This window comes from Myxocyprinus asiaticus, chromosome 1, assembly GCF_019703515.2.
Source record: "Myxocyprinus asiaticus isolate MX2 ecotype Aquarium Trade chromosome 1, UBuf_Myxa_2, whole genome shotgun sequence".
NCBI lineage: Eukaryota > Metazoa > Chordata > Actinopteri > Cypriniformes > Catostomidae > Myxocyprinus > Myxocyprinus asiaticus.
Window position 1 is genome coordinate 32,524,206 of NC_059344.1, and position 13,967 is coordinate 32,538,172.

The following is a 13,967-nucleotide window of genomic DNA, read 5'->3' on the forward strand; positions in this document are numbered from 1 at the left end:
TCAAATAGGAAAATAGGAAAAGCAGCATTCAATTACATAAAAGTTAATGAATATTTCCATTCTTGGGTCAGGCAGTGAGTTCTCAGTCATATTTAAGAACCAAATGTGGGAGAATCATTCAGGAGGTGAATGTTGCACACACACACACACACACACACACACACACACACATATAAAGATATACTCGGTGAGGCCAGTGGGAAGGAGTGGACAACATTAGTCACTGGCATTAGTAACATGACTTTATAGTGATTGCTTCAAAGCTTTCAGAAGAGAGAGTGACAAAGAGTAGCTTACAACATTCAAATTATGAATCAGATTTTTTGGGATGTGCCAAGACAACCAGTTTTGACCTCTGGGGACACAATATTTGGAATGCATTTAACTGCACTCGGTATGAGCTTACAAATACAGAGGATACAGTCTCTGCCCTCTCTAAAGCTGTATTTAGGATCCTTTTTGTGACATCACATGGTGTCATCAGATTATAATCATGGCACTGACTCCGTTCTCAGTTCTCTCCTGATACCTGTCTCTGTTCTGTCTCCCGTAAAACATTTGCATGCTGGTTTTGTGCGTGTGATACAAAAGCCATTTTGATATTATAAATTAAGTTCACAATACTATTTATAACATGGTGTTCGGGATAAAATCTGTATGTAACTACAGCTTCATTGTTTTATTTTACTCGCACTAGCTCTGAGAAAATTCTCTCCATTTGTGATGACAAAACTGCAACATTGCAGGTCACTGTGGAATACTTTTGTCTTGTAAAGAAGTGGGTAATCATGTCTCACAGTGTGGTTTTCATCTGGATTCAAAGATGAAATGTGTATTTTTTTTTTTCTAAGTTAAATTAGAAGCCTAGCGGTAGCTGAGAGACAAAAAAGTTACTCTTATGAAGTTCCAAACCTGTATGACTTTATTTCTTCCATGAAACACAAAAGGAAAAGTTAGGCAGTATTGTAAGGAAAAAACATGCAATGAAAGCGAATAGTGACTGAGACTAACATTCTGCCTTACACCTGCATTTGTGTTCCAAAAAGAGAGAAATTCATATGGGTTAGATGGATGGAGGCATGAGAATTATAAGTGAGACACTCGTAGGTTGTTTTCCTCGAAAAATTGGAAACATACTGGCTCTGTGGTGCTTTCCAAATATTGCTTTGCTTATTTGAGTGGCCCAGTAGAGCAAAATTGGCTCAACCAATGCTGAGCGTTTGGGAAGACAGGGGTATTATTATTACAGTTTAAAAATTATTATTTTGCAAACTTCATTTAGTGCTGCTAGTGACAAAGCAAAGGAGTAGTTCACCCAAAAATGACAATTCTGTAATTGTTTTTACCCTCCCTTGTGTCCTTCCAAAGCCGTATGCTGTTATTTTTTTCTGTGAAACACGAAAGGAGAATCTCTGAAGAAGGCAGACAATTCCCCAAACATACAATTCCCCAAACAGTTTATAGTGACCATAGTTGTCATCAGTGAATGGCTGTCATCAACCTGTTTTTGACAAGCAGGTCAATGGAATGCTGTTAGGACATAATAAGATCAGAGAATAACTGAAAAACTATACTGTTGTGGGCCTCTGTCCTCCCACATCCATCCACTCATTCATCTGACCGGATGAGATCGGAAAGGAAACAACATGACTGGCATTGTTATAGTCAGGAAATACATTGATAACCCCATTCTCTCTGTGTTTGTGCTTAGTCTTCAATTCTGGATGTGGAATTCTCCAATTTTTGTTTTGTTTAACTACTGTCATCATCGATCTACTGAGAGCAGATGAATGTCCATTAGATCAAAACTATTGAATGAGCAGAGTATCTCTGTGTATTTGATGTCTCATTAATGATACACATTATGGCATTCAGACAAAAGTTCACTCATACTTGAAGTGCTGATCAAATACAATGTTCTCAGCATCAGTTTTTAATGAGATGGTACAACGCTGATGCTTAACAAGATTACCCTAAGTGGAATAGGGAGACTTCCTTAGAGATGTTCTATTTAACTTTCTGGCATTGTTCGTTTAATCACAGTTGATGTTAAAGTTTTAAAAACACAAATTTAGTACATTGAAATAAAGATGTTTGACTTGGTACATATTACAAATATCTTTATTGTAGCAGTTCTTTCTTCTATAGTAGAAACTAAAGACCTTCTTCAGTCTTTCTGTGAAATAGGCTACTTCTGACTGTGATGAATAAATGTCTGACTTGGCTAAACAGAAAGAAGTAGCAGGGCTGAAAGTAATAGTTATTTATTATTCATTTATACTGTTACAAACTTACAAACTGTCATTTAGGTCTGTGACCCCTGAATGTTCAGACTCAGTTTGAAAGGTATCAGTTTCACTAAATCATTTACTAGTGTTGCTTAGTAACACAGTCACTGGATGCACCAAAAGACATGGCTAACTTCTAATAGGCAGAGCCAATATTTCAGTGAGTGTGTGCTGACCACAGTTTAGACAGACAGTCTCAGACTACACTAAATAGAGGCCAAAATACTGAACCGCAGTTGTAGATTTCTGAGTCGGCTCAAATTCATCAAAGAATTGCATAACTTTGGATCTGTTATACTTAAACTCAGGCTGTTTTTACAAGGAAACAATTTATGAGAATGTGCTGACTAAACATGACTTGTGAATTTTAGCAGTGCCCTCGAATCTGTATTTTAAAATCACAATCTACTAAGAACTCTATAGAGTTCACAAGGAAAAGAAGGTAGAATATCCTTCACAGAATATGAAGGAGAATTAGTAGCTGAACTTTGAAATGAGGGGAGAAAGAAACGTTTGTGTTTTGGGGGACAATTCTTTCCATGAATAGGGTGTTCCTATTTTTCTAAGGGCACAGTTTGTGTGTGTGTGTGTGTGAGTGAGTGTGAGAGTGAAGCATATACAGTATGATGTGTGTGTGTGTGTGTGTGTGTGAGAGTGAAGCATATACAGTATGATGTGTGTGTGTGTGTGTGTGTGTGAGAGTGAGTGTGTGAGTGAAGCATATACAGTATGATGTGTGTGTGTGTGTGTGTGTGTGTGTGTGTGTGTGTGTGTGTGTGTGAGTGAAGCATATACAGTATGGTGTGTGTGTGAGAGAGAGAGAGAGAGAGTGTGAGAGTGAGTGTGTGAGTGAAGCATATACAGTATGATGTGTGTGTGTGAGAGTGAGTGAGTGTGTGAGTGAAGCATATACAGTATGATGTGTGTGTGTGAGAGAGAGAGAGAGAGAGAGTGTGAGAGTGAGGGTGTGAGTGAAGCATATACAGTATGATGTGTGTGTGTGAGAGTGAGTGAGTGTGTGAGTGAAGCATATACAGTATGATGTGTGTTTGTGTGTGTGTGTCTGTGTGTGTGTGTGAGAGAGAGAGACACAGAGAGAGTGAGAGTGAGTGAGTGTGTGAGTGAAGCATATACAGTATGATGTGTGTGAGAGAGTGTGAGAGTGAGTGTGTGAGTCAAGCATATACAGTATGATGTGTGTGTGTGTGTGTGTGTGTGTGTGTGTGTGTGTGAGAGAGAGAGAGAGAGTGAGTGTGTGAGTGAAGCATATACAGTATGATGTGTGTGAGAGAGAGAGAGAGAGAGAGAGAGAGAGTGAGTGAGTGTGTGAGTGAAGCATATACAGTATGATGTGTGTGTGTGTGTGTGTGTGTGTGTGTGTGTGTGTGTTTGTGTGTGAGAGAGAGAGAGAGAGTGTGTGAGAGTGAGTGTGTGAGTGAGTGAAGCATATACAGTATGATGTGAGTGTGTGTATATATTTGTGTGTATATATTTGTTAGCTGGCACAGTTGTGGCCACAGCTGGAGCTGCCTCAGGTTCCACACTGACGCTTGGATTGCCAGCAGGAAACGCGTCATTTTGAAACAGCACTTGGAAAATAGAAGACAAAATTTGTGTGTATGCACATTTGAATGTCTTTGTAACTGGGTGTATCAACCACACAGGACATCTTGAAGAAAACGTAAGACTTGGAGAGGTCCATTTTTATCCACGAAGAGTCTTTGTGCATAGTGCATAGTGCATAGTTTCCATGTCTGTTTACGCTCTCTTTCCATACCTTAATCCTGACTGGCCTCTATATTCCTACCCATATTCAGTCGCTCTGTCTCGGACTTTGTTTGTCTCCAGTCTGTCTTGAGTGTATGAGACTGTAGCTGGCATAATGACACAATCATGCTATTCTTTAAAGGGATAGTTCACTGAAAAATGAAATCAGTGATCATTTATCCACCCTCATGTTGTTCCAAACTTGTATGACTTTCTTTCTTAACTCTGTTGAACACAAAAGTAGTTGAACCTGTTTTTGTTTATTTGTGTTTGTGAATCAAGTTAATGTGTAACTTGCTGATAACACCAAATTTGCCATATGATTATGTCTAAATTCTAATATTTCTTGTTTCTACAGCAAAGGCAAAAAGCCCATCCTGATTCTCCGTACCCAGCTCTCCGTGAGGGTCCATTCCATCCTAGGTAAGTTCTGTATAGCATCATAATGCACTACGATGGGGATGTAACTATAACACGCATTTCTTCAGAGCCAGACCTTTAATATTGGGGTAGGGGGCAAGGGGACCGAACCCTGGCTGCATGGTTTGACCTGTAAAGGACGAATGTCTTGATGAGAATGCAAGAATGAGAAGCTGCGGGGGGTGGCAGTGAGATGTCACTGACCGCTGCCCACAACCAGGAGATGTTCCGGGATTAATGGGGCGAAACATCTGTGATGGGTGGCTCCTGGCTGATGACCACGTAGCTGGATGACTAAAGGCACTGGCAGAGGTGCGGCAGGCAATAATGCCCAACAGGTTTAGATGGTTAACTGTGCATGTGATTCCTGCTGTGGGAGATTATGGAACAGATCTGATGATTGCATGCTCCATAAGCGTTTGTATCTGTACTGCTGAGTTGGTGAGAATGTCATCCTTGGCTTTCCACTCTGGCTTTTGAGTTTGAGTTTGTCTTGGAGAAGGAAAAAATGGCCCACTTTCTCAAAAAATGCTGAAATGATATTATCCTTTTTTTGGGATTTTCCCTTGAGTTGGGAATATTCCAACTGTATCCTCATAAACCTTAGTGATGACTTCGGGTTCAGCTAGTTTCTGATTGTAAAATAGATATGTAAGAGTAATGAACATAAGTGCACACTACTTAAAGGAATAGTTCACTCAAAAATGATAATTCTCTCATAATTTACTCTCCCTTATGCCATCTCAAACTCATATGACTTTCTTTCTTCCGCGGAATGCAAACTAAGATATTTGAAAGGTTACACACAATGTGTTTATGGCAAATCAACGCAAGTCAGTGGGGTCCAAAACTTTCAAGCTCCAAAAAGGAAACAAAGGCAGCATAAAGGTAATCCATGCAACCATGGATTTAATCCATGGTTTAATCCATGTCTTCTGAAGCGATACGATCAGTTTTGGGTGAGAAGCAGACCAAAATGTAAATCCTTTCCACTATAAATCTTGACGACGTCTTGACGCGTTCACGAGATAAGCTTGTTCACACTTTCTTGCACTTGATGTGCAAGCGTGGAGCAAAACCCAAAATTGATTGTATCACTTCAGAAGACATGGATTAAACCACTCGAGTCATATGGATTATCTTTATGCTGCCTTTATTTCCATTTAGGGGCTTGAAAGTTTTAAACCCCATTGACTTGCATTGACTTTTATTGTATGTCATGCATCATGTATTCTTAAAAAAAAACAAAACGTTGCATTCCGCAGAAGAAAGAATGTTTTACGAGTTTGAGATGGCAAAGGGTGAGTAAATGATGAGAGATTTGTTATTTTTGGGTGAACTATTCCTTTAAGTTCAACTATAGTTGGTTTATGATCGACATGTTTGTTTTATAGTTATCATAAAAGTCTAAAAGCTTACGTATATGATGCAAGTTGTTTTGTTGTTGTAGAGACTTGTTGTATGAGAGGAGTTGTTAACTAACTTGTGTAAGTTAGTTCTCCTCTCATTAAAGATGCTATAATCCTTTTTCATTAGTATTATAGATAAGACTAACAGTGTAGAAACCTGAAACAGGGACCGTGTGTATGTATTTGTGTATGAGAGATTTTAAATATCCTACAGATGGAACACCTGTCTCTCCTCTATAGTATTTGTAAATGTCTGTGTATTCTTTCCAGATGGGAATTGTGTTTGAATGGATGCAGGGTTGTGAGTGTGATATTGTCTGTGTGTGAATGTGAGTGGCACACAAAGAGAATTACATACCTCAGAACAGGAACTGTTCGCTGTTCTACACACACTTAACACTTTTACCTGGCTCAGGTATGCTGTTTGTAATACAGTGAATCTGTGAAATTGCCTCTGTAGTCATTCACAGTAGAAAAGGATTTCTTTCCTCCACAGAAAGTAAAACTCTCTGGGAACACGATTTAATGTTGAGTCCTAATCGCTTGTAATTGTGTTGTCGAGAATGTGTTGTGGAATGTTGAGGAATTTAGTCACATTGCCTGCTTTTGTTGGTTGGCATCTCTGGGTGCAGTAAGTGTTTTGCTTTGCAAACCCAAGATGTTTCCCTCTCAGTGTTGTATTGACAACTTAAAATTAGTCTTGGCTGTGTACTTTTTATTCATCTTGAACCATTTTTATTTTACCTTTATTTAACCAGTCACTTAAGTCATTTAAGAACAAGATTCTTATTTACAGAAACGGCCTGGTGAAAAAGGTATAATCATATTTGAATCACTGAACACATGAATCCATCCATTCCAATCTCCTGCAGAGCCATTGTAGATTCTGGCATGCTTTGAATTTGACTAATTGAGTCAAACTGTGCTCACACTTTCACTCATTTGTTACAAACATAGTGCACAGGCTTTGTTCCAGAGCTCTCTGTGACTGCACAGTCACATGACTCTGATTCTCAAACATGGGCCGCCAGCACACTGTTGATGCCATCAGTGCCAGCTGGCCCAGCCAATCAGATACAAGTAAACATAGTGGCTGTTTTTTACTGAGATCCAGCATAGAAAAGAAGTCATTATCATCTGCCATGGATGTTTATTAATAGCTTGTTTCTTTTGGAACTGGAAATGGCTTGCCACTTGACTTGTAACTGTGTCTAGAGGAATGGGAAATTTTACATCATAGTTGTTGTATATTCCAAGTCATGCACAACCTTTTACTAAAACAATACTTACAACTAGTGATTATCATAAATCTGGTTCTTTCTATAGTGTAACTGAAATGAACTTCTAGCTGAATCACAACTTGCTTTTTCCACTCTTACATCATGCACATATTGTTTTGTGTTTTGAGATGGAATTTCTTTTAGGGGGTTTTTGTGGCTGTGTTTCTCATACTGCACCTGATCATCTGCATGCTCAGTTTGTGTATGGGAACACCATGTTCCACTCCATTGAACTATCAAGTGCATCCTTTGCTCCTTGGTGCATTTATAATTAATGGAACTGAATAAATCTGCTGAGTTACTTCTTGAGTGTCTGTGTGGAACAGTGTTTTTAGCATAAACAAAAAGTAAATGTAAACATTTTTGCAATCTGAAATAAAAATGCAAGCTATGTAACATTATTGGAAAAACTGTAAATAAGCTATATTACATTTTCATAACTCCAAAACCAAGTAAAATTCAATAAAAATGACCACAATTGTTTTTTGTTTCATTTTGTAATGTACAGTATATTACTGTATGTAATTAAAAAACAATTATTATACTTTTAACACATTACAAGGCATTACAGCTTGTGACATAGCACATACAAATACACACACACACATACACACACATTGAAATAATATGCAAATAGATACATGAGAAAATAGACAAAAACAATTCTTATTGAAAATCTCAGTTCTTACAAAGCAGACAATCAGACAAAGGCAGTGTATGAAGTTAGATTAAAGCATGTAGTTGCACCTTGTGTTCTGTTTAGGAAGTATATTTGATATTTGAGTAGGAAGGAAGTTCAGGTAAAGATCTCAATTAAAGTCAAAAGAGGACTCAGTTCTCTAGGTATTTTAAAAAAGTTTTTTAAATTTTAAAATATATCAGTAAGTTGAGCCAGTGTGTTATGGATATCTTTGTTCTGTCTTTCCAGTTAAGTAATATAATCTTCTTTGCTATTGTAATGGCTACAGTTATGAATGGTTTGATGTGGCTTGCTATTTCTATATCAGATGTGTCCCCAAGGAGAAGAACAGAGGGGGAAAAAAGGAAGGCCAGGGTTGACAGTCTCTGCAAGTCTACTCACAACCTCTGACCAAAATACAGTAGCTGTATATTAGGACAGAGCCAAAGGGCATGAAGGTAGTTATCGTTGGGTTCTTGTATTGTCGACTTTGCATGCACTGCTATCTGCATATCCCATTTTATGTAATTTACTAGTGGTTATGTGAGTTCTATGTAAAATGTTGTACTGTATCAGCTGTTTCTTACTGTTAAGTGTCATAGAAAATATATTTTTGCAGAATGTTTTGTATCACAAATCTGAATATCATAATTTTAAGTCTTTATTCCATTTAGTTATAGGCACTGGTGTTATATTATCTTGGGATTGTAGTAACTTATATACTTGCTTAAGTATTTCAGTGGGTTTAAGTTGATGTATTGTTTGGTAAAAAAAAAGTGGGATATGGCAAGAGAAGTTATTAATCAACTGAGTCTTTTATGACCTTTTTTATCTGGATGTACTGAAAGTAATAGTTGGCAGGGATGTTGTATGTGTTCTGTATCTGGTCGAAGGTCATGAGCAGGCCATTTTCAAAAAGATGTCTCAGGCTGGTTATGCCATTCTCCTTCCATCCAGGGAACAGGAATGGTTTATTACCAACACAAAACAGGGTTATTCCAAATAGGTGTAAAAGAGGATGGAGATATGTTGTTTTGAAAGATTGCATTTGCTTTCCACCAAACTAATTGAGCTGTATTTATTGTTTGATATTTTAGAGTTATGTTTCTTGAGTGATTCTTTGTTGATGAACAGTGTACTCTAAGGCTAAGTTTTTAATATAGATTGTTCTAAATCTAACCATGGGGAGTCTGTCTTGTTGAACCATTGTGCAATGTACAGTAAGTGAGTGGATACAAAATAATTATACCAGTTTGATGCATTGAGTTCCCCTAGATGTTTGGGTTTCTGAAGAGTTGTCCATTTAATTTTTGTTTTTTTGCCTTTCCAATAAAACCTGGAAGTTATAGAATTGAGAGATGAGAACCAGCCTGGGGTTGGCAGTACAGGAGTCATGGAGAAAAGATAACTGATTTTTGGTAGTATGTTCATTTTAACTCTGATATGGGATTGGGAGTTTATTCCATCTCTCTAGATCATTTCAAACTTTAAAAACCGTCCTTCATTCAATATGAATCTGGCCAGTCTTAGGAAATCACACAGAATAGAATGAACTGTTTTATTGTCAAGTGAGGTTAATTTAATAATGTTAAATACATTTAACAGCATTAAACATATCTGAAAATCTCAGTTAACGTGTTAGTATTGGCAGCCCTTAAATAAAAAAAAGAAATAAAAATATACTGACTAAACTACAACTTAAAAGAAAAAAGAAAAAATCTTAAACTGAAGTTTCAAATAGCAACAAAAGAAAATTTTATTACCCTAACCCAAACTAAATTAAAAAGTGAAATCCATAATAACCCTGGTGTGGAAAGAGATGTGTAAAATTGGCATCCAATCAATTCCTCACTACATGTCCAGAATATCACCTAATGGTTTCTCAATCGATAAATCCAGACACTTTAAAGACCAATATCAGTTATACTCACATAGACCAATATCAATATCTAATACACACACTTGGCTTGAATGTCAAAGTGCTTCTACTTGTATCTACATGCCTACATACTGTTAAATAATGTTAAAACATCAGCTGTAAACATAATTGTTAATGTTGCCTATGATAAGCAACCACAACCTCTGATGCCAGGTTTTTTTTTTTTTTTTTTTATTTTTTTACATGTAGTTTCAGGAAAAAACTGAAGCCTTTATCTCCTCCTGTTTTCCTGTTGGTGAAAGGAGCTGACACTACATCCTATCTAATAGTCATGCATGACTCAAGTATCCTTCATTTGAGATTTTTAATTTCAGGAATTTAGGTTTGTGTTTAGAAATTGCAGTTCAGTTTAAGGGTCAGGTTCAGTACATTTGTTTTGCACAAAACAATTTGATTCCTCATATCCGGCATTGCATCAAAGGGCTTTCCTGTCTACAAAAACAGCACAAAGCCCCCGTGGGGACCTGGGGTAGAATAGGTCGCTAACACCCCCTTGCTGATCGTAAGAGGCGACAAATGGGGCGACTTCTTTGCCGTAATTTGCAACCCGTGTCTGGGGAGGACGAGAACCTGGTATTTGAGGAATGTGTATGCTGCGGCTGACAGATCCAACACAATACTTTGGCTTTGAATTCACATAGACAGGAGGTTGGAAGGACCCGGTCCAAACAATCGGCTAGTCAAGATGTACCCGAAAGGGCGTTGGCTTAGGGTCAATTGAGTAAAATGAATTTCTTGTTCCTTTTGCTCAAGTATATCACCCCTGTATACTTAGTGCATAACTGGAGGATAACCGTGGCTCTGTGCACCCCCCTGTTGGGCTCCGAGGTGGGTGGGGAGCAGGAGTGATGAAAAATTAAATATACAAACATGGCTAACAAAAAAACCCAAACTGACGGATGATAGAACAAACATTGGATGACAAATCAGATAATGAGTGTATTTATTCACAAAAGAGTGAAAATTTGCAAAGATTTATACTGCTAGAATCACAAAAAAGTTAAAGATGTTAAAAAGCTAAGATCCTGACAAATCCTAGTAGAATGCTCCAAGAAAAGCCATGCTGAAAACATCATGCATGCAAATATGCTGGCAAATGTACCGATAAAGGCATTTTATCACCCATCATTGAACAGCAGCAAAGGAATTATACGCACTAGAGAGTTACACAACATGGACGAGGCTGAAATAGCATCAGAATTAACTCAACAAGGTTTAATGAATGTCAAGAGGATCTCAATCGAAAAAGAAGAACAGATAATTAAGACAGGCACTTACATTATAACCTTTAATAAATTCCAATCTCCGGAGAGGATCCAAATTGGATATGTGAGTGTACCGGTCAATATTTTTATTCCAAACCCATTGAGATGCTACAACTGTCAAAAACGTGGCCACGGTTCTGCTTTCTGCAAAAGAAAAGCAATCTGCTGCAACTGTGGAGAAGGACGTGAACCAGGGTGTTCAAGACCGCCAAAATGCAGCAACTGTTCAGCTAATCACCCAGCCTCAACAAAAGAATGTCCAAACTGGATAAAGAAAAAAGAAATTAAAAGAATAAAATGTGTTGAAAGGATCAGTTGAATCAGTAGCGTGAAAAAAGGTTGAGGAGGCCCCATCCTTTAACCTGAGGATAACATATGCTTCTGTGGTGAAACCAACCATGAGCACCACTGATTGCCAGACTGATTTGACCTGGGTGAACAGTGACAAACCACAGAATGTCAGCAACAGAACTTCCGACCCAATCAAAAAGAATAATCAAGGAACACAAAGTCAAATGAAACCCAAGCCAAGGAAGATGAAAGATCATCAAATGAGCACAATCAGTCCTCGAGAGGGAAAAAGATACAACAAAATACAAAAACTCAGTCAACAAAATCGAATCAAGAAAGAAAAACACACAAAACTGAATGTTTAAAGAATAACGATTTTGAAATTACAGAGACTACAAATTCCCGAAGTCGAAGCTTGTCTCCAAAATGCAAAGGTAAAGGGCAGATACTTGTCTTACCTACTTGAAAATGAGGAATCATTTAATTCAGTGGAGCTGTCGAGGATTTAAGGCAAACTTTTCAGAACTGCAGCAACTAGCAGCTATTTTGAATCCCATTGCCTTCTGCCTCCAGGAAACCCATCTAACAATAGATAGACAACTGACACTGAAAAAGTGTAATATCTATAACACTTTTGGCAAAATATACAACATCCATCTGGTGGATCAGCTATATTAGTAAGACACAACATAATCCACAGCCACGTATCAGTAAATACAAACCTGCAAGCGGTAGCTGTACGTCTAACTCTTCATAAAACCGTAACTATGTGCTCTATTTATATACCCCCTGATGCCTCGGTGACAATACAAGAACTAAACAAAATGATAGAACAGTTACCATCACCATACATATTAATGGGTGACTTTAATAGCTACAGCACATTATGGGGAGGTAAACATACAAATACCAAAGGCAGAAGAATAGAGGAGTTAATTTACAATAATGATTTGCGCTTATTAAATGATGGTTCAAGCACATATTTGCATCCAGGATATGGAACATATTCCGCTATTGATTTAACTTTGTGTGAACCTGAAATAATAATTTTCTTTTCATGGCAAGTATGGAAGGATCTCTGTGGAAGTGATCATTTCCCACTGATTATAACATCTACTGAAGAAGATATACAAGACACTTCTAGATGGCAATTGAAAAAAGCTAATTGGTATAATTTCCAAAAACTTTGTTATGAGAAGTTCAACATAGACTGGCAAGAATATCAAGATCCGATAAAGAAATTCACTGATATACTGATTGAAATAGCAGAAAAAACTGTGCCAAAAACAACATCAAAGTCATGCCGTCGGAGAAACCCATGGTTCAAGGAAGACTGTAAAAAGGCTATTGCTGATCGGAAGAAGGCAGAAAGAACCTTTAATAAACATCCAACAAACACAAGTACGAAGAATTATTAATGAAACAAAGAGGCAGAGTTGGAAAAAGTACGTATCAAGTTTAACGTCACAGACACCAACAAAGTAAGTATGGGATATGATACGAAAGATGAAAAATAAGGAAGGAGGACAACAAATACAACATATAAAAAATCTGGATACTTCAATATCAAAACACAATATTGCTAATAAACTGGCAGAGGCATTTGAGAGAAATTAATCACTAGAAAACGGCCTTCCCAGATTTAAGGAAATACAAATAAAACAGGAACAGGAAAAACGTAATTTCTCTTCGGATAACACCGAACTGTATAATCAGCCTTTTACAATGGAAGAACTTCTGAAAGCTATTAAAAACTCCAACAACTCTGTAGTTGGACCTTATACAATTCACGATCAGTTCTTGAAACATCTACCCCAAAATGTACTATTGATCCTACTAAACGTACTCAATAGCATTTGGAAATCAGGAAAAATACCAGCTAACTGGAAAGAGGCAACCGTTATACCAATACCTAAACCAGGAAAAGACCATACTGATGATCAATGATCAGCTGGTGTGGATTTTGAAAAAAGACCAAAAGATCAGTAAATATCAATGTGGATTTAGACGAGGAAAATGTACTCTTGATCACCTTATAAGATTAGAGTCTTTTGTACGGGATGGTTTTATTAAAAAAGAACATGTAGTAGCAGTATTTTTTGATTTGGAAAAAGCGTATGATATTACGTGGAGGTATGGCATTTTAAAAGATTTTTACAATATGGGTTTCAGGGGATGTCTACACATTTTTATTTCCAATTTTTTATCGAATAGAGTTTTTCGTGTTCGAGTAAGAAACGTGCTATCTGAATTGCGTGTACAAGAATCAGGAGTGCCCAAAGGAAGTATACTTTCAGTAACTCTTTTCAGCATTAAGTGTTATGGGGCTTAATATATTCTGTAGCCTATATGTAGATGATGTGTGCATTTGTTGTAAAGGCAAAAATAAGAACATAATTGAGAGACAAATACAAATATGTATAAATAAATTGTATGACTGGTCAGTACAAAATGGATTTACATTTTCTAAATCAAAAACTGTATGTATGCATTTTGGAAAGGGAACCTATAAAAGTCATAAAAGAGGCAAAATTCCTAGGACTTACTCTTGATTATAAACTATCCTTCATCCCTCATATCAAAATGCTATGGAATAGATGGTTCAAAGCAATGGATATTATAAAAGTGC

The 13,967-nt window shown here is 37.3% G+C and overlaps 1 protein-coding gene across 5 annotated transcripts in view; it reads left to right on the plus strand.

Moving 5' to 3' along the window:
• The window catches only part of LOC127442631 (FH1/FH2 domain-containing protein 1-like), an 82,596-nt gene that overhangs the window by 2,923 nt on the left and 65,706 nt on the right, over nucleotides 1-13,967 (plus strand). For all 5 annotated transcript variants that reach the window (XM_051700843.1, XM_051700811.1, XM_051700817.1 and 2 more), the window contains exon 3: nucleotides 4,414-4,478. In XM_051700843.1, coding sequence (XP_051556803.1) covers nucleotides 4,414-4,478 — 65 coding nt within the window. The remainder of the gene's footprint in view (nucleotides 1-4,413; nucleotides 4,479-13,967) is intronic.